This window comes from Falco biarmicus, chromosome 4 (genome assembly GCF_023638135.1).
Source record: "Falco biarmicus isolate bFalBia1 chromosome 4, bFalBia1.pri, whole genome shotgun sequence".
NCBI classification, from domain to species: Eukaryota; Metazoa; Chordata; class Aves; order Falconiformes; family Falconidae; genus Falco; species Falco biarmicus.
In genome coordinates this window covers 44,010,138-44,037,655 of record NC_079291.1, presented here as the reverse complement: position 1 = coordinate 44,037,655, position 27,518 = coordinate 44,010,138, and the positions used below count along the sequence as shown (strand labels likewise).

Here is a 27,518-nt window from a genome sequence, read left to right as displayed (position 1 = left end):
TTCAATACAGATGATAATGCCAAAATGTCTTTTAAATTTTATGTTCCACTTAAAAAAACCAAGAAAAAATTGTCATGCTTTACCTTGAAGCACAGGAGCACTCGCACCAGTAGTACATCAATACTAATCTACAACATTTCACATTTGAGATGTTACTTCAGCATACTGGGTGGGGTTTTTTAAATTGTAAAATTGAGCCAAGCCATTTTCAGTTGTTTTAAATAAAAGCCATCCAGAACTGATATTAGTAAATACTATTGGAGGAAAGAAAGTATGTAGATTTGTAAGTTTGCAAAACAAGGTACTACTGGTACTACTATCAGTCCTTTCAGTTGGTAGCATCCAATTCTTGCAAGAACCTGACCAGTTATTTTTAGCATACTCGAACTAAACATTAGCTGACCATGCAAATGTAAGAAAGTGCCAAACACTGATTTCACCTAACCTTAGCTTTCTGAAAGCTGGGATCCTAATCTGCATCTTGAGTCACAGGAGAAAGGGGAGGCACTTCTAAAGGTTGTTTCACCTCGTGTGAAGCACGATGCCCCACACCCCCACCCACTCCCCCTTTCCATTGGCTCCATAGTGGACCTCAAAGGTTAAGCTCTCTGGTTTTGGCTGGCTAAAGTTATGAGAGGTGAATCTTTGAGCACTAGCCATTCTGAAACAGTGGAAGTATCAAAATTGTCCAGCTGGTCTGCTTTATAGCTACTTTTACCTTGCCTTTTCAGTGACTCCCATCTGTTGATGAACATCAATAAATTCCATGAGTTGCCTTTGTAGCATGTTTTCTTTTCCTTCAATTTGCTTAATAAAATCATGCTGTAAAAGACTAGATACGGTCGGACGCTTCTCATAATCTTTAGTCAAGCACCTGTGCTGGCAGAAAAAGCATATGATTGCTGAAGGATTGCTGTTAAATTCTGAAATGCTTGTCTGTAGTTTGTTCATGCCTCTATAATAAATATATCCATCTTAATCACAACAGCTCTGTACTGAAAAATTGTTAAGATTTCACAGAATTGATGAGTCCAAGAAGTAAATTACTGCACTTTCAAAACTAAATATTCTTTATAATTAAGAAAAACAGAAACATCAAGTGTGTTAAGATGTTGTTATTTCATGTTTTAAATCTGGAGCCTCACTTGGAAGTCAAACTGGGTTCTCAAATCACTTTTTTAAGGAAAAGTATTAGTAGCAATAGATTTCCACAGAGAATGCAAAGATATTTTACACATGACATTTATATATGTTCCATATTCAGCTACAGTGGTCTCAGTTGTTACTCACTTGTTAATGAAGTCATTGAATTCAGGTGACCACAGTTCAGGCTGCTGTAGTGTTGGAGGAGGATTCCTGCAAAGGTCAGTTTGATGGTAAGTTAATAAGCTACTCACTTGACAAAAAGAATGCATGAAGGCAGGCTGAGTAATGAGTTTTAGAAGGCCACTGAAAAAAGATATTGATTTCCACTGGTAAAATGAGCATGGACAGATGATACAATGCCTCACTGGTTCTCCTACTTTACATAACTAACAAGGAGAAATAGCATGGAGATGAGCTACCAAGCATAACTAACTAAGAATCACTGTAATTTTTTCAATCAAATCAATAAACGGAAATGAAACTAACAACCCATTAATCACTATTCACTTGTAATGGCAAGTTTCTCTTTTCAAGCCTGAAACAATATACCTTCTTAAGAGAATTTAAAAAAAAAAAGTATCTATTTTAAGTTTTCCCAGAAGGACTGAATTAATCAACTTGCTGAAGAGAGTGTCAGAAGGAACTAGCTCTTTATTAACTGCTTCTTATTTATCAGACGAAAATTAGAATTGAAGGACTAAGTACAGATCCATTGTAAATAAATACTACTACTTTCTTTTCTGTTGTTAGAGCTGTTTATTCTAGGTGTTAATTTGGTTCAAATTGTTTCAATAGTCTTCCATTCAGAGGTGCCATTTTCACTGGGTATAATCATAAAGACAAAAGGAATGACCCATAGACGAGGTGATTTTTCTATTCTCAGTCATCATAACTGCTTTTCTTTAAGTGACGCTTAACGTTTACTCTATCACCTTCAGGTTTTACTTAATGGAATGAAAGGATGTTGATCTTATATGTGCTCCAGGGCAGGAAGGTGCCCAGTATTTATAAGGGCATAAGCCAGATGTTTTTCTGAAGGCCTAGCTGAAATGACTGACCGCAGCAGTTTGTAACTGCTTTTCCCATAGCAAGTAAAGGTAAGAAGAGCATTCATTCTCTTCCAAGTTAGCCAAGATTTCTTAAACCTGAAGGTAATTTAAACTTACTTGGGTGACTTGGATGAGGACTTGAAGAACTCATGTGTACTATGTGGTCTCAAATATTGTGGTACTGCTCCAGCTGTTAAGAGCGAAATCCATGAACTGTTGTGCAATCATCCCCTACAGACTTTGAGATTGATGTTCTTTGAAACACTGTAAGTGGCACTTTGGGTACTTTTATCTCCAGCTTCAAAGAAAACATGAATGAAGCTGCTATTTGCACTGTCTGAGGACAGCAACACTGGAACTGCCAGGAGCAGCACAAACTAATGAAAAGTGGCAGTTTAAATGTATGTGAGTGGTGGAAAAATACTTTGCTTCAAAGGACATGAGCTAACTCTTGAGGACAGGTATGGGGTCTGTTCACCACAGTGGCACACTCAGGCTCTGTATTGCCATCATTAGTCACTCTTTGTAACAGAATATACGGGACCCAGCTAAGTCCTGTGCTCACGTACACTGGGCATCAGTCCACTCAGGAGAAGGCCTTATGGTTTCTTCTCAAACATAGCCACAGACAGCTATGAACTTCTCAATGTGAACACATCTGAAGTACAGTCTGCAGAAAATACAGCTGGATAAAGTTTTTCTAACTTCCTCCTAGCATAAATAATATGAAGAAACTTCACCAACTTATACAGTCTAAGTTTGAAGAAAGTAACAGTTAAGGGAAAAGTTCAGCCTAACCCGGCAGGAAATAAACACATCAAGATATTACCTTGGTATTTTGAAAAGTGCCCTCATAGGGTGCAAATCAGCAAGGGGTGGATCTCCATCTCCCAACTCTATTGCAGTAATACCCAGTGACCATGCATCACATCTGGCATCATAGGAGCTATCTAGCTGCTGCTCACAGGCAATCACCTGTTGGAGTAAAAGACTGGGATGGTCATTTAATGGTCAAATGTCCAAATTTAGGAGTACACCCACAGCTAGGGGAATCCCTTACAGGATGGAGATACTTGGTGAAATAAACAGGTTTGCACATATTTAGCAAGCTAAAGCATTCTGTTGCCAAAAAAAAGCAATGCTTAAACTAGAGAAAGCAAATGTCCATGAACACCAGGTTCTCTGACCAGATGTTCCCTGATCTGACAAAATGGTGCAAATCCTTGGCTTTTTCAGCTGAAGGTGGTAAACTGCATCCCTTGCCTGAGGGAAGAAGGAAACTCAGCAACCCTAAATCTCTTTTCTGTGGATTATTCCTGAAAAGTAACTAATGGAGCTCTATTGCTCTCTCTATGAAGTGAAAAAGAGCAGGAAAGCAGAAGCTGAATTCACTGTTTCCTGCTGTGTCTTTATTCAGCCAAATCAGCCAATTTCAAGATCAAGTTAATTTCTCAACAATGTGTTTGCCACTGGATTATTGCAAATGTATTTAGCGTCATATATATCTCAGCTCATCCACAGTGCTGGATGAATCTAGAATTTTTCCTCCCATTTTTCAACACATTAGTTGGTCTAAACTAACACGTATGCTGTTAGCTATGTGGCTAGACCACTGTGTATAAACAGAATAGGTTTATAAAAATACATGTGTACAGAGTCATTTCAAGTGCTACAAATATATGTATACGCATGTATGTGCACACAAGTAATGTAAGTACATAGGTTTATTTATAACAAAATTATTTTTCCTGCCTCAGTTTAAAATATATCTTTATATGCTTCAATTTCAGGCTGGAAAAATCTCCAAAGATATGTAGTACATCTTATTCACTCATAATAGCTTTGTTCATTTCTTGCTGTCAGCTACGGATATATAGTATTAAAAACTTTTCAGGTGTAGAAATCAAAACATAAAAGCTATAATTATTACAGTATTACAGTATTATAAAGTATTACAGTACCACTACCACCCTGGGCTCTTTCCATCCATGGGGAAATGTGACAGCCATAGTTTCAGAGTCTGGAAGGCTGGAAAGGATCAGTGATAGTATTCTGCCTTCTTTAACACTTTCGTAAGCAATTCAACATCTTGCTCTCTGGCTCTAACCTTGTAATTTCAAAAATAAATCCCATTTTAACTTAATCTTTGCAAACATGTAGGAAAGAAGGTTTAAAACACTTTAAAAAATGACATTACTATTTCATTTGGTGAAAGTACCAGCAGTCAGGAAGAAAGACAAAGAAAGAGCAGAAATGCAGAATGCATCAGCTTGAATACCCATGACAAAATGTTTTGAAACATGAATCTAACCTCTGGAGCCATCCAGAATGGGGTGCCCACGGAGGTGTTCCGACGGAGTCGAGTGCTGGTCAGCTGAGCAGACACACCTGGAAGAATGAAGGGAAGCTATAACCAGAGCAATTGCTATTTCCATCCAAGACAGCCCTTCTGAACGGTGACATCCTTGTCTTGTCATGCTATTACTTCCTCTGCAGGTGAATCTCAAATGCATTTTCCCAGTTCCCTGGAAAGAGAGGCCCAGTCCTCAAAGGTACCCAGCATTTCAGCTGAGGTTCTCCGCATGCTTTGTTTCCAGTGTCTTCAGCAGGACCAGGATTCAGTCCCAAATGAGCATTTCATTAGTAATCTGACTCCACATATTTTGACTGGCTAATTCCAGTTTTTTCTATATCCTGTTTTAGGAAGCGATAAAGCCCTTTGAGTTGGGGGGGAAGTATTGTACCTTCCACAGATTCTTTTTTTCTTTTAATGCTCAGTACTGATACTAGACTTCTTGTTTCATTATTTATATATTCCAGGTTGAACACTATAAGAGATACTTATCCTCATCCCTCAGCTGCTCTGCCATAAAAAAGAAACAAGAGAGCAAAACCTCAAAAATTCTTACAAAAACAGAAGTCCCTCCATGTTCAAAGCACATTCTCAAAGCAACATCAAATGCCTGTAAATCAGCTTTGTAACATGAGCTGTACTTTAAGGAATTAACTATTTCAGGCCAAGAGCTGGAAAGTGAACTCTAAAGCGAAGTCCAAAGATTCCTTATGGTTTTAAAGTAAAAGACACTGAAACATTAGGAATTGGAGTAGGCTGCAGCACACTTCTGACCAGCCTGCCACCAATTTCCTTTCTTACAAAACAAGGGTATGTTGGTTGGAAATATCTAGCGTGTGCAAAGAGAAGAGTACAACACATGGAGAAAAACAGCCCCTCAGCTTGCATGTCCCAGACTATTAGGGATTTATGAGTCACAATCAACTGTGAGGTCCATGCACGGAGAAAAAAAGCCCCTCAGCTAGCAAGTCCTGAACTATTATGGATTTGAGTAAGTCAACTGTGAGGTCCACCAGAGGCGTATTCTAAAGTGCTGATTATCATGGATGGCAACAAAGGTGCTGTGTTCTGCAGTTCTTCCAACCTCACTCTGGTTGACACTAAAGCTCACTTATTTTGCCTTCATACATATATCTGCTTTCTCTTTAAAAAAGTAAAAAGACTCGGTTTCACCCTGTGAATGCCATTTCATTATTCTGAAATATATGACCCTCCAGTGAGCACCACTGGCCAATTTCAACTCTGTATCATCTGGTTTGAACACACTTGACCTTTATCTTCCTGAAACTCTGTAGATGGTTCTTAACAAAAGCAATTCACATTACCTGCCCAGTGGAAATACTAACTAAAACTTTGCCTAGACAGAATTTGACTGTTTTGGGTTTTTTTTCAGTGGGGGTCAAGAAACCATAGAGTGCTTGATCTGTTTTTTTACTCTAAAGCTATGTGTTCAGCTCTGATTCACAAAATATTTGCATTTGTCTGTCACAGAAATGTATATAACAGCTGAAAATAAGGCAGCAAGAAAGATCCTGCCTGTTCCTTTGAGACAAACGCAACCAATTGCTTTTGTGGCTGCCTCCCTCTAGTCTACTCCAAGCTTGAGAAAGTTGAATCTCCTTCTCTCCTCGTGCCTGCAGAAAGGCCAATACACAGTATTTGCACCACGGAAAGCAGGACAATGTGAGTCTTAGCGCAAAGTCCATCAATCCTACTTCAGCTCGGCTAAGCAGGGGCTTTGTTTTTGCTCTCTCAAGTTGCTGTCTGAGATCCAGCTTCCGGCTCATGGAGTCTGTGGCTGTCCCGTGCCCTTGGCAAGACACATTATTCAGAAAGCAAGCAGTAAGCACCCATCACCACGGGTCTGCCACCGTTGCAGTGATGCCAATGGACATCATTATGTGACCCTTGGTTTTGGAGGAGGAGGAGGCTATGCTTCCCTCTCCCCTTTTACCTGTTGTGGGAGTCCCCTGTGCTAAGCTCTGTTTTGCAGCCTTGGAGGAGGAAACAGGATTCAAAGCTGCAGGCAAAGAAAGGCACTAACTAGATTTTTATGATTCCAGTGTCAGATTTTATAAATAGTAACTTTCTGTAGAGATAAGGAACAAAATATAAAAGGAGCATTAATGTGCACAGTCCTCTCTGTCTTTGCACTGTTGGCTTTTTTTCTCTTTGAACTGTAATTATTAAATAAACTGAAGGATTTTTTCCTCCTCTCTCTCTTTTTACTTCAGTAAAATGCTGATTTAATTTGAATTGTTCACCACTAAATTTTTTAGGCTCTTGGGGTTTTTGTGTGCTTTTTGTTTGGTTGGTTTTTTTATCCTTTTGCTCTTAGCAGTAAAGTGGCATTTCAGATTATGGAGTGTAGGTCTTATGACAAATGCTATTTCCTTGGGCCTTTTCTGTGTATAGAGGAAAGATGCTGTAATTCCACACTTAGTAACATTTCTTCCAGCATTTCAGTAACCAGCCAAGCATATAGCTGGCCAGCTTTTTTTAACTTGTATATTTCCTAACAAAACCATCTTGCTCCTCCCCCTTCCCCTTTACTACTGCTTTGTTGCAAAACGAGTCAAATATTCTCCTAATAAAATCTAAAAATAGGTCACAACATAGTATTCTATTACACACAAATATCAAATCTTATGAAAGTGAAGAGCTGAGTAAGTGCATTAATAGTACCAATGCACACAATATCCAAAAGGAAATATTGTGCATATAGTTGGAAAAAAGCTTTTCTTCTTTTTCTTTTTTTAGGCATTAGCTTACTAATAAAAACTGGAAATTAGCAGACTTATACCATGAGTATTATACAAGCCTTTTAATGCAAGAACTGGCATATTGAAATAACGTTGAAGGTAAAGCCACCTAGTTATGACCTTAGCACTCAATAAAAGTCAAACAGTGCAGAAATGAGCTCCCTATTATTAGAAAAGATTTGTCTCATAGTAGCACCCAATCTGAGTAGACACTGTTCTGATCTAAACTGGGAGGCTGTACAACGTCATTTTATGATTATGTCCTGTGACAGAGGTATGCACAATTTACTGGCTGATGCTAATGGGGGAATGGTGAGCCCTAAAAAATTGTACTGAATTCACATTTGGCACACAGCAGGGAGACTGCATTCCCAACATGCTAGCTACTGTATTTATACAGAAAACCACAAACCCTACGCCAAAGCCATCACACCGTGATAGCCTCTAGCTATCACACTGCCTCTGGCTGCCCCTTCCATAACCCTTCTTCATTTGTGCCTTCAGTGTCCACTTCCTTACCAAAGCATCGTCATTTTGACCTTCTCTGGATTAAGAATCTGCAACTCAATCATTCCCCAAGCAAAACCTGCACACACTGTTAACTTTGCAGATCTAAGCAGGCTGAAACGCTTTGAATTATTTCCCAACATTTTTTTAACCTCCTTAGAGAAAAGAGATGTAAAATAGCAGCAGCACCTTCCACTGCATTCCCCTTAAGCCTGCTGGCAGATAGGTTTTGGCATTCCTGTTCCATGCTGTTTGCTGCAAAAAGTGGCCTCTCCTTCCTTGGCTCTCTGTCCAAGGGTGTGAAGGCAGTCCCTCATACATCACTCTGCTCCACCTTTTCACTAGATCTGGAGGTGACAGATCCTAACAGCTTAAGGTTTTCCTTTAGCATCCTAAGCTTTACTTTGAGAAGCAGCCAACATTCTTATCAGGAGGCAGACAGGGAAGTAGCTACCTCCTATTCAACAATGGTGGGATCATAACTCAACTCTTCTATAATTGCAAAAATATCTTTGACATCATCTCATTGCTTGCTGTAGGTTGTATTGGGCTAATGGTACATATCCAGACAGGATAATTTCGGACAGATCATCGCAAATGCACAAAACATGCTAAAAAAGTAATATACATAGTTCCTTTGAACTCCATAATGACAACAAGGAAAAAGCACGATTAAAACAAAGCAATTCTGATAGTCCAAATGTCAAACATCACAACACACCAGATGCGTAACCACAGGCAACCGTATTGCAAGTATGGTGGCACCCCCACTAAAGGGATGTAAAGGGAGATCACAGAGCTTCTCCAGGTCTAATTATTTAGCACGGATAGAAAGCATAAAGATATTTAATAGAAAATGTTACTAAAAGGCCATAAAGACACAAGTGGTTGATTTGATGACTTCACAAGAGATGCTTCAGAACTCTTTTGAAACAATGTCAATAATTAGAATTCCTTATAGACTTTTAACTGACTTTAAAAGCGAACTTTTAAATGAAGAGTGCAGAGGCTATACTGTTTCCTTGGGTGACCTATTGACAGAAAAGCATGCTTCAGAACTTCTGCTCAGTGATAAGTGGTCACATTAAATTTAGAACTAAAATTGGGTTCTAATCAGTAAGATGGAAATAAAGAAGTAGGAAACAAAGCTAAAATGAGGAGCCAAAAAAGTAGAATTTTCAGCAGCATTTTAAGTTGAAAGGTGTTAACATTATCTTATGAAGGATGACTTCCTCTTCATAAATCCATGCTACCTACTTCCAATCACCTTCTTGTCTTTCATATGTTTAGAAATTATTTCCAGGATTATTTGCTCCATCACCTTCCGAGGGATCAAAGTAGGGCTGACCAGCCTGTAGTTTTCTGAATCCTCCTTCCTGACCTTCTTGAAGATAGAAGTGACAATAGCTTTCTTCCACTTCTCAGGAACCTCCCCCAACCTCAATGACCTTGCAGCGACATTTGCCAGCTACCTCAGTCAGCACTCTTGGGTGCATCTCACCAGGTCCCATGAACTTACTTATGTCCAGTTTTGTTACATGCTCCCTAAACTGATCCTCTCTACCAAGGGTAACTTTGCCTTGCTCCAGACTTTCCCAGCCATCACAGGGATCTGGGATTCCTGAAAGCCAGTCTTAGAAGTAAAGACCACGGGAAAGATGACATTGAGTGCCTCAGCCTTTTCCATGTCCTTTGTCACCACATTCCCTGCCTTTATGCATTATTTTAATGCACCTACTGTTTTAATGATGAAAACTACAGTTTTCCCAAACACTCAGGAAAACATCTGCTGCAGATGCAAATCTTTAACTGAAACAGGGTATATCCAAAAGATAACCAAATGGCGCTTTACAACTCCAGAAAGATCAAAAGCTTAGTATCCAAGACCACATACATGAACTACCTGGGAGATGAAAAATCCATAGTGTTCACTACAAAACCAAGAGGCATGGAGCAAAAGGGGATAAAATAGTTAATCTGTACTAAAAAATATAGAGTGATATAAATGGAAACTAGAGGCATTGAAGTCCAGTGACTTTCATAGTAAACTCACCACAAGGATTAAGGACAAAGAAAAGGCATTTTTAGGTATGTAAGGAACAAAATGGAAATACTAAACCAGATACAGAATCATTACAAGGTACATACTGATAATAAAATAGCAAATAGTGACTTAAAAAAAGGCAGAACATTCACTAAATCTATACAATACATAATTTTTTTTAAACAAAAGGTTTTAATACAGCTTCTTTCTTTAAGAAATCGGAGAACTTTCATATTACAGGAGATTGGGCAGGATGGTATGGCAATGTACTCTAGCTTCCCTTGGTCTACAATTCTGATTGCACCCTCTCTCCATGGCTGCCAGTAGAGCAGGTGACCATGGGCTGCTCTCCACATGCTCCTGACTGTTCAGTGCAGCACAAGGCCAATGCTTCTAATCAAATCTCATGCTTCGGGGCTTCAGCTGGTTTCCTGAAAGGAATGCACAATTGGCCAGATGTATTTAGATAGGAGAACTAGTCTTCTCTGGAGCCTCGGGGATCTGTGCAGCTACACACAATCTGCTGCAGTATGCTGGTGGAGAAAGCCTTCCTTCTTAGATGCTGCCTTCCTTAAATAACAGATTTCAAAGTGACTGCCATTTCTGAGATCCAAAAAGGAATTTTTTCCCTGTATGACTGGGAAAACCCTGGAGATTTTTCTCCTTGTTATATGACATGGTTTTCCTGTCAAGATTATCTGGGTTACTGTAACATCTATGCCGATGGGACAGAATATTTAGAATACCTAAAGACCGGAATACTTCAGTACAAATGACTGATTGGGTTCAAAGTTCAGGTAAAAATGAATAGGTTTCAGTATACACAGGTGAGACCAGAAGGTTTCTAATAACCTCACAAGATGACTATTTTGTGACCCATGAGAAAACCCAAAGCAAGTGTTTGCTGGCCACAAAGGGCTGTTTTCTTGCTTCATGTGTCTCTGGCATATGACACCAGCTTTCTGTATCAAGCTTCTTTAATGTTTAAGCCATCAGTGACATCTTTATGTGAATTAGTAGAAGAAAATATTTGAAAGACCAAGTGAACAGCTTATCCTGGGTACAGCATTTGGCCACGTGATTACTTTTTTTGTGTTAGTGGACAGCACAAAGGCTTTCATTCACACATGGCCCATAAAATAAGTTTTTAAGGACTAAGCCTTCAACAAAGAATTAAACATTCAACAATGAAAATGTTCCACAGCTCAAGTCAATGCAATCCATCTTATCCCTGCTAACCCTGGTCTGAAAAAATCAGAATTATTACTCTGATTGGGTTCAAAGCAGTTTGACAAGCTGCTCACGAAGAAAGCCTTCTTCAAAGTCCTTACTTTTATTGGATTCTGCCACTGTCCCCTAGTTACGCTTTTTAGAAGCAACATATGAATGTCATGCTATATGGTATGCAGAAATGACAACACTATAACAGTCTGGTTTTGATCTGAATCAGTGAAGCAGACAGCTTTATTATGGATACATGCTAGAATGACTAAGGCAAATACAAGTCTTGCTATGATTCACTGCCTAAAGTAAGCTAAGGGCAGAAAGATTAATTTAGTTTTGGATACTTTCAAATTAAATTATTTTAATTAATTGTTTCATTTTTGCAGAATGATTCAGACAGCATTTCTAGCTAATGCAGGGCACGACGAAAGAGACACAATAGGATATTCTGACTACTCCAGAATAAGTAATCTATAAAAGTTTGGAAAACTACTCAAGGTCACGCTGAGCTCCTCTTCAATATCAGCAGGACATGTGAGGCTGGGAACCATGGTAGATATTAAAAGGGACAGAGATTAAAATATCCTTCCCCCAAATGCCCCAATACTCAAACTTGGATCACTCACAGTTGACTTTTCAACCTACTCACTGAGCACAAGGTGGCTCCAGACTCCCAATCCATTGCAGCCCAACCTGTACTGTGTACATTTGCAGCACAGTCCTGTGAGCTTTCTCTCCCTCTGCCACGCCATGTGCCACACAGGGTTTGCTAGACTGATCTGTGATCAGTCAACAAACTGCATCTATCAAGCCTGTTCATGGTAGGGAGAAGCCATAGTACTGTATCACAGCAAGGTAACACAAGAGTTAGTGAGCAGTCATGATGAAAGGATGAAGCTCAGTGTTGTGGTTCCCTCCCCAATCTCTGACCCAAGATTTCAGATGCTTTCCCCACAAAACCAGCAGAAAGCTCTCTCACGCATCAGAAAACCAGGAGAGGTGAGCAATTAAGCAGATGGAACTATCAGGATGGAATCCTACCATGGGCTCATTAATTACTTTGAGACTGTTCCTATTATTTTGGGCAGTATACTGTACAGTATAACTGATTTTACTACTCTTGCTTTGTTATTATAGCAGCTGCTGGCTCATCTACACTTCAAAAACTCAACTTGTTTAGCATAGTCACAGAATTTTAAATATTTTGGCCTGTATTTCTGTATCTGAATTGGCATGAATATGATGCAATAAAACATAACAAAACCACCTATGCATTCTAACTTATGTTGATCAATTGTTACTGATCACTAGCAGTGGTAAAGCATTACTAACACTCAATAATTTGTAAAGAAGAAGTAGCACACCAGTACTGGAGTCACAACAGAGAATGCTGAGACGACTACTACACAGTCTTTCCAGGGGGAAAAAACTCAAAGAAATTTATTTTATGAACTCAAATGAATTATGACATGAACTTAATACTTTCATTTACTATTGCCTAAATGAAATTATTTATGCATTTCAAAGTAAAAATAGAGTTAATATAAAAATACACTACCAAAAAGTGTCTTGCAATTGTCTTGTTTCACCAAATTGCAATTTTGAATAATCAGGCAGCCATCCAGAAATGCCAGCATTAAGATGTCCTTGGCTTTTAACTTTGGATGACTTCAGATAGCTTTAAAACAAGAAGATCGTCTTCTCCATAACAAAATAATAACCCTATTACATTCCAAACACAAAGGCTGACCTCTGTCTACCTGCAGTTTCCCAAATACATAGAAGAGATAGTTCAAGTATTAAACAAAGTAATGGCAGTTTTCAGTATGTCTAAATAGAACAGTACAGTATTCCTTCCCTATTCTGTTTTTTTCCCAATAAGTCATACTCAGATTAAATCTGTAGTTGACTCAGTCTACTATACATCCACGATAAAATTGTGCTAGCTACGTGCAAAGTGTGATATCTGAAACTGCATTTAGAATGCCAAGACAATATTCACATACCACTTTTAAATCCAACACTTCTAACATTTGAAACAAAAGCAGAAAAATTTGAAGTACAAAAATCACCATATCTTCACTATATATTCCATATTACAATGCATGTTTTAATTATGCAATCACTTTATCCACAGTACTAAAGGAACCCTTGAAGTCATTATTCTATTAACTGCATGCAGAACAGTTTGTAATTTTCCACCATCTGCCAGCAGCAGTGAGATTACACTACCTTGTTTCCATGTCTTCCACTGGAACCTGTTTTACCTATAAAAAAATCTTAGATCTTTCCTACGTATTGCTTATCCAGAGACTCTATAATGATGGAGAGTTTTAGATACCGTTAATGAAATGCTTAAGAAGAAACTGAGAACGGACAGTGCCAATTCTTTTCAATATCCCTTTCCCACAGAAAAATTACTGGGCCAACCTGGGGGAATCATCTCTTGTAGTTAAAAATAAGCTTGAATTCCAAAGATTTAATGAGTCCTCCAACTTCTTATTTTCATTATGGGAACTTGAATATTTTTAATATCCATCTAGATGTCTGGCTTTTTTTTCCTCCAATGACCTTTCATGGTAATAATGTCAACATTCTAATTACATGTGGTTAGAAAGTATGTTTTGATTTGATGCACAGAAAGACATGGCCTTCAGCAAGGAACAGTGCTGCTGGAAAACTATGCATTTGCCTAAGTGGTGAAGTACAATTTAGACTTACATTTTTTCTGGACATTTCCAAGGCAACAGCTGTGCATCTCGAGATACTTCTAGTCTGTGACAGCAGGCTTTAGCAGTCCCATAGAAGTATGAGCTACGTTGCTCCTGTTCAAGACTATCAACCTACAAGGTCAACCCTCAAAAACATAGCTGAGGAGGAATTTTCCATCAGCATTACACTCTCCTCTTTTTAGCTAAAATAATCACTTGCCATGTGACTGTTGATGTTTCAAAACTTTTAGTGGAAAAATGATTCTTTGCTCCATGACTCCCTGCACATCAGCAACCTGTCTAGTTTGCTGATAGGGAATTGCATCCTCTAGGATCCTCTTCTTTCAATAAGCACGAAAAGCTCTGGCTTTCAGGCTCCCAGGCTCACTGCAATAGCTGGGGATTTCAGAAACATGTCCAGTCTTTCAAAATGAAATGTCATTTGGACTTTTTCAGACCAAAGTTAAAATAATAACAATAACAATACAGCTCAATTTCTCTTGTCCCATTTTGGAACTGCACATTACTTGACATCTCAGAATTGCCAAATAGGAACTATGTCTTCGACTAACATTATTTAATAGATGAAAGGCCCTATGCAGCATCCTGATTTCAAGAAAAGAAATTTAACTGAGAGGGAATATTAAAAGAAGCAAGTATTTGTCAGCATAAGCAGGTGTTAAACACTCAGTTCCCTATGGAATTAGTTACACATTGTAAAAGGCAGATGAATATATGAATTTTTATTACAGATGAAGTGTGCTATGTGTGCAAGTGACTTCAGGCCATTTTTTAACTGATGAAACAAGGTCAGACACTGAAAGATATTTAGGCTGAAAAGGCTGCAGATAGATTTGTCACAAGACTTTCAAAAGGTATCTCTCATTAAATTAATTTGGATTTACATGCTAGAAATTCCAGAATTTTTTCTGCACCTTTAGTGGCTAGAATTTCTTCTGAAATCTGGCTTTTTAACATTAATCCACTGCATACAACCAGAGTTCTGAGAAACAGATGTAAAAGATTTCCTTTCCAGAACACTAATAAGCAACTGCGAATATAATTAAGAATATTTATAAAAAGGGAATTTGGTTCACACCTCGCTTGCCTCCAACTCTTTTTATATGATACATTGTATAGCTGTCACCCTTTAAAGTGCTGCAGGGAATTCACTTTAATGTAAATGTATATCAACACATCCGATATTGAAAACATAGCAGCTACACTTGAATGTAGTGCAGCTATTTATTGTTTCTATTGATGCAGTAGAGGATGCTCCTTGCTTGGAATATAATTGCTGAGATTCTCAGGCATAACATCCTTCTCCAAAGGTTTTCTACCTTTTACAGCTAATTCCCACAAATGTTCAGGTAGCAAAACTGCCTTCAGTCAACCTTCTTCTCTGAATTCAGCAACTGAATCTGTGATCATGGGATGTGCTTAGAGTAGATCCCCTTGGCTGCTACTTACTATCTGTAGTAAAAAAGAATGATTTTATTTGTCTCTGCCAATCTCAGTTATTGCACTGTACGTATGTGAGCAGAAAGGATGCTTCCCCGGTAATGGTATTTTAAACTTCTTGTGGCTTGGACAGTTTAAGCTGAAACTTCTGTCTGGCAGCTCCTTGATAAGCAACTGGGCTTCAGAAGCATTGCTGCAGAGATGTTCTAAACTCATTTACTTGATCTGATCATTAATCTATCAACTGGGATCAGATGTTTCTTAGGTACAAGGATATTACTGGAGTAATTAAACAATATTACAGCAAAATATTAAGGGAAAACAAGGATTTCACTCTTCAAAGCAATCCGGGTGAGGTACTGCACTGCCATGCTATTCTTTCAAAGTCTTTCTCATCTCTTTAACTATCAAAACCTTACGAAAGGCAAACAGCCTGTTAGCTTGTATTTTGGGAGAGCTTTTCCACACACTTTTTGTGTCACCTCTAGCAAGTCAGTCTCTCAAAGTTTCAGATCCCCAGCTGTTAACTGGGAATTATAGTAATATACTTCCACATAAGTGTTCTGAAGATCATGCATTACAGACTGTGCAGTGTTCAGAAACTATGGTCACAGCATACATAAATACCCATGAAACAACAGCCATAAGGCAATGTGTATCAATTGTGACACAAAATGAAGCTTCTGGAAAGTCAGTACTGCTGTGCAAGAAAGGACTCACAATGGTGGTACACTATACACCAAGCACAGAGACTACAAAAAGAACAAAGGAAAGAAAAGCCATTCTCAAAGGTGATTTAATCCACTGAAAGTTAACTATTTTTTTCGCTTATGAGTCTTAAAAAGTTCCTAACCGTAGTGAAAAAAAAAAAAAGCGGGGGGGGGGGGCGGGGCGGGGAAGACACAGTTCCAGTTACACAACCACACAACACATACAGACTGATAATAGGTCCTTTTTGAGTACTGTGCTCCATAAGGCACTTCACAGGTCCATCTTTCAGATACAGGCTTTATGCACCTGTTTACATGAAAACCACCATAAAGAGTATCAGCGGAGAAGAGCAAAGCACTCTTCAGGAACATCTCATCATCAACCAGCATACAGGAGAATGGCACACACAAAATTATTTTGGAAAGGGCCCACTGCCTCTGTCAAGTTTGGTGTTTGGTGGTTGATGTATTCCTTGATCCAGTGTCTCTGCTCCCCTCTCCACAACAGAAAAGCTGTGCATGCTGGAAAGAGCTGTGTGATTATTTGGGTTATTTCTGTTTGTTTGTTTGGCACAATGTAATAAATGGTTCAACCTAAACCAAAAATTTTGCTTCCACTCAGTATTTATTGGGAGAAAAGGAGATTGTGCCTGCATGTCTATCTCATTCTGTAGCCCGCAGATTCAGAGGCTTATATAATAAAAGATGGCTATGAGTTTCAGTCCTTGATCCAACAAATTTTATGTACAACAGTCTGTAGCAGCACCAACATGAGAGATTTTGATCAACTCACATTCCTGGCTAAAAAAATACTCCTGGAATCTGATTAATGTGGATTTAAATCCTCCTACGTAGAAGACACAAATCTCCCAAATTCTACCTGAATACCTTAAACATCAGCCTGAAGAGTGAATGGCATGACTTCCCTGATGATTTTGTGAAGTCTATATAAATTTTCCCCATTTGAAACTACTCATTATTGACTTCAGATTGGCTTGGGGGGGGGGGGGGGGGGGGCGGGGGGCAGAGAAACTTTTGATCTCTTCCTAAGTTAAGGTGCAGTTCCTATATATTCTTTATATATATATATATAAAGTCATCCTTTGAAAGGGTGGACTGCAGATATTATAGGCCCCTCTTCAAGCCACATAAATATCTATGTATGTTTCTTGTGCACATTCTCATCTGTGCTTCAGCATCACAATTTTTCCTACAAGATTTTAAGATTATTTTTCAATTACAGCCTTATCAGTAGATTGCAGTAACTGGGGAATAAAGAATTCACATCCTCATCACTACAGCTTCTGTGTTTTGACATCTGCATAAGTGAATTAATTTTCAGGAGCATTGATCCTCTATGACTTTAATTGCCTTCAGCACCTTAAAAAAATTAGTATCCACAACACATTGAAAAACCTGTGGGCAAAGATATTGATCTTGCCTTACATTAAACTTCCAGACTATCAGAAAATACTAGTAGGTATATGGCAGATAATTTAGGAAGTCTGGAGACTTTTCAATGGAAGATTTTATCTGAGGCATGAAATAATGAACATAAATATATGAATTTTCTGAAAAGCTAGCAACCCTAGCTTTTTAGTAGTTGGAGGAGGGGGGGGGGCTGTGTGTGAAGTAATGAGAGTTGCATAAATGCAATCTACTGGCAGGAAGACACTACACTAACGGGAGTTAAAAACTCATGATGAGTTTAAGCAATTGTTATGTACTAATTGAGTAATTCCAATTAACAAAACAGGAGGGTAAAGGAAAAATATTTTCCATCTGCTGAATGGAAACATGATAATTACACTTGTCTGCTATGCTGTGAAGTAGTGATCAATAAATTGAATTTAAACATCAGAAGACAGCGTGCTACCAGAGGATAACAGTTCATAATAACAAGCATTGCAAATTTTTATACCCCTCCTTACATAAAAACCAGTCAATACACTTTTAAGGCAAATCCCTGTGGTATGGCCAATAAACAAGAGGTTGCATCCACTTAGCTGTGTCTTTGCTTTTCCCTTTATGTGGTAAAACCAGATGACAGCATTCAAGAATCACTTTAGGCCTAACAGCCTTGAACAGACCCTTCTCAATTAATGTCAGTTCTTAGGTTCAGGCTTGCCAAAACTGTAAGTCTTCCCAGACTTCAGAAAGCGGGGATTACCTGTATAGCATCTCCCCTGCTACTGTCTTCAGGTAGTATCTCTTGTTTCATTTCAAATCAAACTACTGAAGCGTATGTGATTGAGGTGGAGCTCTCCCATTCTTCACAATACCTAGTAAGTTCTAAGTCCTCTCATATACAACATGAAGCTTTTGCCTATCAGCTTCTAATTTCACTGAATCAGCACATGGTCCTGGAGGAACTAAACACCAACCTGATGTTGAACCCTATTAACCCGCTTTCCCACTTCACTTACCATGTCTGCCCCAAAGCATTTGGTAGTTACTACCCACATTATAACTTCAATTTGTTAGCCATGCCAGAATTTCCAAAGCTGTAAAAACACCAAGTCTGTGAATATTTTATTTCTATCAAGTTAAAAAGTAACTTTCGTTTTCCAAGTGAATTTTAATTAAAACTTCATAAAAAATTAATATAATTAATCTTTTCCAATTTCTTTACTCTATTTTATTTTGTATATATAAGGAAACATAACATACCAAAATCCACAAGCTTGACTCCTCCTTCAGTGGTCAAAAGGATATTATTTCCCTTAATATCACGGTGGATAGTTTTGTTTTCATGCAAATGTTGAAGTCCCTGGAAGGTGGGATGTAAACAAGAACTTTTTACTAACAGCTCTGTCCTCTGTATTACATTTGCAGAAACAAAAAGGTAGCAGAAAAGTATGAAAAAACTTTCACCAGATATTATTTTTTTTTAACCCAAATCCACAGAGATGTCATTCTTACTAGAAAAACACTTGGCATACCCCATGACCAATAGGTATTTTTTAATTGCTTCACTTTATGTCAAATAGAAATTTTAAGATAAAAGCAGAAAAAAGCACTATAAATCTACACTATATATTATACCTTTAGAGTATAAACTCACAGAAAACTACTAAGGCCTAAATTTCACTGCAGAATATCAAATTCCAGTTAAAAAAAAATGAAAAATAAAGATACTTGAGCCTGACTACCCACAAAAATATTCTTGTAGCAGTGTTTGAATTCACTAGATCTGTTGATCATCTTGCTATAAAAATATTTTGGAGCTAGTCGTAAGAAATTGAAGATATATTTCTGCTATTTCTCAAAAGAAAAGTGATTGTGATGCAGAACTGTATTTACTAAGGAAATTAATAATGGTCAGAAATTCAAATTAATTCTTTTAATAATGAAACAAACAGATTAATTGCTCTTTACCTTGCTTGTTCAAAAAGAACCATCTAAATTACACATTACCTTGATTTCATTAAACACTGCTACAATACAAGCTAGTGAGCCATGTTAGTGGGGACATTCAAAGAAAAAAATATGAGCTGAATGTTGACTGTCCTTTCACTGAGAGATTATCTTACCATCAGAGCTTCATGTAAAATGTAAGCAATTATAAGTTCATTCATCCTTTCGCCTCTTTTCAGAAATCCTTTTACGAGATCAGTCACAGATCCACCGTTGCACAGCTACAAAACATTGGGGGAATATGAAAAGAAATTAAGCGTTGGAGTGGCCATCTGGTTTTAGTTTTCAGTAGTTCTCATATTTATAGCCAAATCAGCTCCTATTGAAGTGGCAAACCATAAATTTGTCCTTATGTCTACCATTTTTACAAACAACATACACAGCAACTTTTGCCAATTTTTTCCAGTACTTTCTGCATTTAATTCTTCTTGCCCAAACACAAGTACAGCAGTCTGTTTACCTATATACACGATTGCTTTTCACTGAAACAGAAGTAGCTTATAGTGCAATAAATGTGCTGTGAAGGCATGTTCTGTGGGTCACGCTAATTGCTTCTTGTATTCATCATGTGCAACTCACCAGCAATGCAGATTATTACAGCATCAATTCTCAGGTACAAAAGCTACATACAACATAAAATGATTTAAGGCATCAGAAGACAGGCAGCAGAGAAATTCCGCCAACAAGAAAATCTTCCAAGAGGAAAGCTGCCCTCTTTGCCAAGCAACACTTAATTCCTAGTGTTCAAGGATGTTATACACAAAGGATGGGCATCATGGAAGATTATGGAAGCACTGTGGAAAGAAAGGTTTCATCTCCCACTGAAACAAGGTGGGCCACAGGTGTAAGACTAATTATAGCCCTTGTAGCATCAACCCTGTCAGCTTCTTGTTCCAGATGCAGAGCCACAATCTACTCTGGATGGTCCTTAGACTCCCGCAACCCCCTGACCAGTCCCATATACATGGGAAGCAGTTTGGCCTTGCTCTCTAAAAAGATTAGTGAGCACACATTACCAGCAGATTAGTTTAAATCTGTAATATTTCATATGTTCGTTTTTATCACTTACAATTTTTCCGCAGGAAGGAGCAGCAATCTAACTTTAGTGACTAACTGTAGCAGTTACATCCCCACAAAGGTGAAACTGGTACTTAAGCCCTTAAACTATCCATAACACACCTAACAATATTCATTGATTGAAGAGCCATTGCCTGTCAAGGCGTAGCTGCTTCCAATAGAATAATGAAACAAATTTCAAGTTTCATACTGCATCATCCAGTAGCTTTTCATATGAAAAAAAAATACCCATATGTTTTACCAATGTAGCACAAAACAGGAATTCCTTTTGACTACAGATTTTGAAGTCTATTCAGACCAATGGCATAATTTATCAATAAAACCTTTCAACTCAGAACTCCACACATGAGATACTTTTGTATATGATTTTTAAATCTGTTCTTCTATACCTCTACATTTTTTCTGTGGTACAATTACAAAAAGATTTGTACCTTACAGTATAAAACATTTTATAGCTCTTTGCACCCAAACATAACAGTAATTTTCTGACTACCTTTGGAACCACTGGGTTGCAGTGAACTTGCACAACATGAATGTCTACACAAATACCATTCATCTTATTGCAAGATGTGTCCCCCATCAGGTCAATGAAAGCTCTGGTCTGACAGATGCTGAGCTCTACGGCCACAACCTTGGAACTCAGTCTTACCCTTACTTCAGTGGGATAACATGCATGCTTGGAGAAGGAAGAACTCATGTTTAAATTACAAGATTAAGCCCTTTGCTGGATCAGGGTCAGTTTTCCAAGCAGGATTTAATTTACTGTCTTTAGCCATGCTGGTCTGCCTTCTCCATTGACTTTTTCTAGTTGTTGGGGTTTTTGGTTTTGGTTTTGGGTGGGGGTTTTTTGTTTGTTTGTGGTTTGTTTTTTTTTACCATGACATTATCTTTCCAGGGACTCTATTGTCTTAACTTTGCCACATCACTGACATGTTTAATCAAACCGAATGGATGATAACAATTCTGGTTAATTTAATGCACTTGCATTTCAGGGCACTAAAACTGTCTGACAAGTGACAAACCAACTGTGAAATAGACTACACATATGATACTCTTCAAACTATTTTTCTTCATTATCTAGTAGTAAGTTTTTGCTTCTTATAGACGGATCTTTTCCTGTTTTCTTTACAGAGCTGGGTATCTGCTAGTATTTCTCTTCAAGGTAAAGAAAACTAATCCAGAAAAGAATATATTCTTTTTGTACGGGGCAGAAGGAAGAAACTATACCTCAGAAATCACCTTTTTCAATGTTTAGGCAGGAAAGGCAAGACTGAATGTATTTGCCTGGGTCTACAATGTTAATTTTTGCTTTCTTAAACATGCTGCTTTATCCCTTTCATAAGATATAAAACCCTATTACAAGATAAATACCTGTATTATAAGATAAAACTTCTCTAAAATATCAGGTAAAGTAAGATACTAAAACTGTGGTTATTTTAGATCAAATCAAAACTGAACCTGGATATGTAAAAGGTCAGCTAAGCAGGTCTTGAAGAAAAAAAAAAAACAGAAATCACCCACACCACCATGGAAATCCTCCACTGAGTCCCAAGGCATGGTGACTGCTTAGGCAGAGTTCAGCTGAGGATTTCATACCTGCTGGTTGTTGTCCACACAGGGCAACTTCGCTTTTGCTACTTCTGTCTCAAAGATTTCTACTTTTACGTATATCAGACAACTTGTATTTTTCTGAGACCACCAGCACAGGAGTAAGAGGCGAAAAAAGGCTAAGTATTAGAATGTAAGCAGCTATAAGGAGGAAAAGGGATTATTGGAATACACCTACAATTAGAAAAGGAGATTACGGCAGACACTGTGTGTGCTCTGTGCTGCCTGGGGCAGGAGGCGGGGAATGATGACGACAATGACGACACACTTTAGTATTAATCTTGTTCTATTTTTCTACAGGCTAAGCAAGTCCTTATGGGTAAAATGTTGCACTCACCTTTCTACTGCCTGGTTTTTGCAGATGAAGCTGTCACATGTCCCTATAACCATACACATAACTAAAGTTCAAACGGTGATTCTTTCTTCTGACTCAGGCTATCAAATTGCCTATGTGTTCAATGCAAGCTTATCATAAACACATAAAAAGTCCCTCTCATAACAAGAAGATCTCAGGATCTTCTCCTCCCTTTCAAAAGAAGCAGCTACAGAAAACTACAGCACTCCTGCCCAGTGCAGTTCTTGACCATGCTGGCTTGGGAATCTGAGTAGACAGGAAGATAAATTATACTTGGGGATGTAGACCAGGATCTACTTCATGACATAAAAACTTAAAAGGGAAAAAAATGCCAAACCATAAAACAAATAAAAATAAAATCACATTTCCTTAACTCATACAGTCCTTCAATGAGAGATTATGGGATAAACGTTATTTAGCAGTAATGCCAGACTGGAAGTGTCCTTGGGTGTTGTTAAATATTGCAGCTTACAATCATGATCTCTGCTGCTTCTTAGCAGTATGCTGTCCACAGTAAAAAACTTGTGTAGCCTCTTACCAAAGTTACTGTGTTTAAGTTAAGCTAACTGTGATGCTCCGATGACAAGAAATCATGAAGGCAACAGAGATAACTTTTTAAAAAGATCTTTCTAGTTTTCAGTGAAACATCTAGAGAAGAAAGGTGCTAGTAGCTATTATTTTGTTGCAAGCATCGTGAACACACATGGTCAAATAGCTAACCAGTCTGTGTCATTACTTCACATCATTTGGTAAAATCTCCTCAGAATACCTTGATGAGGGGTACTATAAGCAGAAAACAATAAACATGTGGAGAACTCAGGACACAGACATGACATACAGTAGAAGCTATGTGTCTACCCGAGCTGTGCCACGAGGCTGCTTCCTACCCTAAATGTCAAAGTAACTCACCAAATCAAATGTCCTTCAACCTGTCATGAGACATGAGCCCTTCTGGGAGGAGAGAGTAATAATTCTGTTTCTCCCTCTCACACTCAAAACACACACACACATTCTCTCTTGTATACACAGACACATTTCTTGTGGTTTGTATCAGTTTTATAATACCTATTATAAGCAACTAGTAATCCCAGGAGAAAAATCTGGTATGGGAGAAGTGCTGATGGCATGTTAGCTCAAGTTTGGCAGCACAAGTAGTGGAAGGTGTAAACTGAATGGACTTTCTCAGTTTGGTTCTTATACCACATACTTTGGTATGTGAAATACATGTAAAACCAAAGCCCTTGAGTTTGAACTGTTTTTTGAAGTCTCCAAAGGCTGCAATTCCCCAACAAAGGATGAAAATAGTCTTTTAAGCTTTGAATAAACTTAATGTAGAAAGAGAGACTCTTATAAATACCCAGCCTATGAGGCACAATAAAGGAAGATATCAGTGAACCTCCCACAAGGACGTTATTTCGAAATGCCACCTTGATAACTTTGTACATAAGCAATTTTCATCAATTTAATGTTAGTCACTTCTTCTATTGTTCCCTTGTGATCTACAGGAATTTTCTTTACTGGCAGTATTTTTGGTGCCTGCGCTGACAAAATGCAAATATTATCTGCAAACACAAGCAACTAAAAGGGAGGTAAAGAGAACCCTTCAGGATACCTAAAAAGGGGTGGAGAAGACAGAGACAGACGCTTCCCAGAGGCACACAGCTAAAGAAGAGAAGCAACAATCCCCAACTGCAAGACAGTAGATTTCTACTGGACATAAAGGAAAAATCTTCCAACAAGAGTAGTTAAGCACTGGAACAGATTACCCTGCAAGTCTGTGTTATCTCCATACTCAAAACTTGAATGGAAAAGACCCCATGCAAACCTGTAACACTGAATTTAATCATCTTCAAGCAGGGGGCTGAACCAAATGACCTCCCAAGTTTCCTTCCAAGATATAATTTTCTATGATTCATAATATTTGGATTTTAAAATATTCAGTCCCTAGTTTGGATATTTATATAGCAGAAACAGGGTGAAAGGACTATGGAAATCTTGCACACTCGGACCAAGGAAAAGAATAATTTGAAAGGCTTGATCCATCCATGTTGAAAACCTGCCTGAAAGAAAATCTTGCGTACTCAGATCAAGGGAAAGAATAATTTGATAGAAGGCTTGATCCATGTGAAAAATCTGCCTGAAAGGGCTGCAGCTCTGATGGCCATACATAGCTGTATCAGAAGAGGTGCTTATGACTGTTCTACAGTGGCAGCAAAGAGCTCCTCTTTTATGATTTTCTGGCACTCAAAAGGCAAAGACTCATACGGGGATGACACACACTCCCCCACCCACCCATCTGCCACAACCCTGTGCTACTGCAAAGCGATCTTCAGCAAGAGATTTATAAAACAGCATGACCTTAACACAGGAAGTATCAGTTGAGATTGCCATCACATCACAGTCATGCAGGTGTTCTTTGTGGGTCTTACTCTTCACCTGCCCTGGCTGATACATTTCTCTCTTCAGCTCTTCACGATGCTGATGGCCACTGAATAAGGATTCAGTATCAGCTTTGCTTTTAAGAAAACTATCAGTTGCATTTTTATTAGGGCTATTACAGCTTTTAATCATCCAACTGCTCCTGATTCATGCATCAGTACTAAGCTGTCAGGTAACATTTGCTTGCATCCTGCAGTTGTCAAGGTGCTTTCATCTTATTTCAGTAGCTTGGATGCAAACAGCAGGGCAACTACAATTACTACGTTGCCCATCTTCACAGGCTGCACAGACATAAATGACTGGGTAGCACATCACATGTGCACAACTTATGGCATGCATGAATGATAGTTATGAAAAAATTGCATTGTCCAACCTTGCTTTAATGTTACCGCACATAAGAATGCTAAAAGCATCTCAGGCACTAATCCCTACTTTTTTCTGTTCTTAGAATAGATCAATAATCTGACCTGTTCCAGTGAGCATGCTGTACAGCAGCACTGCCAGCCTCTGAGCTAACTGTACCTTCCTTTTAGTACTAACTGCTGTAAGAGCAAAAGATTCTTATTTGTTGCTGTTGTGTTGCCATAGAACTACAGAAACATAAAAGGGACCTCAAGAAATTAGTTCACTGCATTTGCATTGTGTAGAGATCTGGTACTTTCAGGTGGTCCTTGACAGATATTTGTCTAATCTGCTCCTAAAAATCTCCCAGTAAGGGAGACCAGTCTTTCCAAGCAGCCTGTTCCTGTGTTTCACTAGCCCAATAGTTAAAGCATTTTTCCCACTATCCAGCCTGAATCTTTTTTGCTTCCAATAAAACTGCTTTAGTTTTGCCATTCCCTACAGTAGGCTTTGATAATAAATTATCGTTATTCTCTATTTAACATCATCTCTGTCAGACTACTGTCATGATATATGATTTTTCTCTTTTTTAGGCTGTACAAAGTTAGTTGCTGTAACCTTTTCAAATCATCCATGTTTTCTAAATTTAGACTGCCTGCAATTTGCCACTGATGTTTGTGACACATTTTGCCTCAAACTGCATACAGGATTCCTGTGCAAGCCTTAGCTTGAAAAGCTTAACAGAACAGAACACTCTCTACTTTGCAGAGAATCCCTTTCTGCAGTCCCATTGCCTGATCAGCTATGTCCCATTTTTTTCCTACGGATAGCTGTACTTTGCATGTATCTACTGATTTTTTTTTTTCCCCCTCTGATCAAAAAAATATCTCTGGTATTCACAACTGTGAATATAATCCTGTTCTCCAATATGCCTGTAATTAAACTAGGTGTCCACTCCCAACTTTTTAATGTGGACTTTATTTCATCACTCAAGTTACTAATGAAGAGAAACAGACCACAAGCAGATGCCCACTTGAGAGTCTCCCTGACCAAAAGTGAACTACTGAGTCCAGTTTTACAAAAAAGAGGTTATCCACTTTGTTGTTTATGTGAAGTTTCTGTATTTCCACATTTTCCTCACAAGAATGTCACATGGCACCACATCAAATCCCTACAAAAGACACATCTCATCTATTGCTTTCTCCTTGCTTTAACAAGGTTAACAAGGTAACACCAGTTACCCTGTTAAAAGATGAGATTTTATTAATATTTGTTCTGGCCCAATCCAATCAACCACTTACCACATTACTGTGTTCTGGGTATTTCTACAGAGGTTTCTATTAATTTGTTCTGTAATAATTGTGGGTAACAAAGTTAAACAGACTGGTCTGTATTTCCCTAGGTCATTGTTTTTCCTCACTTTGTAAAGACATGCCTTAGAGATTCTTGTATCTCATTTCTCTCTTGTATTAGTAACATAATCTTGTCTTTACCACTCTCCACATTAGCCTTTCTGAGCTTACCCTTACATGCCTGTGCCTTAGCTGCGCATTTTTGTTTCTCCTATTTGAAGGCATTCTGAAATATTAAAAGAAGCAAACCCTGATGCACTCTTATTTGTCTCTTGCTGTGCTTTCATATTTTCTCTGCATCACCTAATTTGCTGTTGTGTGTTTAATGTCTTTCAACAACTGCCAGCTACCCTGCTTTCCTGCATTTTTTACACTATTTTTCCTTAGCACAGGTACCTACCAGTTCCCCAAGCTGGGTGAAGCATACTCTTCTAAAACCCACTATCCTTACTCTGCTGCTCCACTGTCCTTCCTTTCCTCAGGAAAGTGAACACAATTATTTTGGGGACTTTTTCCCTCAAATTTCCTTCATCTTATCTTCTCTATCAGAACAGAATCAATCTGATAGAGCCATTTCAAGAATCACTTTCTTTGCCATCTGTCTCCAAAATAGAACTTGATGGACTGTCCATCTCACAATCCTGGCTGTCACACAGGGCCACCTTTGACCAGATTAACTCCTATTTTCTGCCTATGGTGTGACATGTCTTCACAAATACTACCGCCAAAGAGCACGTTCCACTGACAGCACCTAACGCCTACCACAAACACTTGAAGATCCTTGTGAAGACTTACAGGGAACTACATCAGCTTCTTCAACAGACCAAGTGGTTCAATACACCACTCCTGTCTGTGCAGCACAGTTTTGATTTCACCTCAAATGGAACAAAGATGTGCACTGTGGCTCCTGTTTTCCTAACAACAGTACAAGATAACCCATAACCAAAAGAAACCATTGAAA

General features: G+C 38.4%; 1 protein-coding gene across 6 annotated transcripts in view; it reads right to left on the bottom strand.

Annotated features, from left to right (window-relative positions):
* MYO3A (myosin IIIA) overlaps positions 1-27,518 on the bottom strand; it is a 126,871-nt gene that overhangs the window by 69,531 nt on the left and 29,822 nt on the right. For all 6 annotated transcript variants that reach the window (XM_056337171.1, XM_056337172.1, XM_056337170.1 and 3 more), the window contains exons 4-9: positions 19,501-19,605; positions 18,638-18,737; positions 4,507-4,583; positions 3,025-3,170; positions 1,291-1,356; positions 719-874 (exon numbers count right to left, since the gene is read on the bottom strand). In XM_056337171.1, the coding sequence (XP_056193146.1) occupies positions 719-874; positions 1,291-1,356; positions 3,025-3,170; positions 4,507-4,583; positions 18,638-18,737; positions 19,501-19,605 (650 nt within the window). The remainder of the gene's footprint in view (positions 1-718; positions 875-1,290; positions 1,357-3,024; positions 3,171-4,506; positions 4,584-18,637; positions 18,738-19,500; positions 19,606-27,518) is intronic.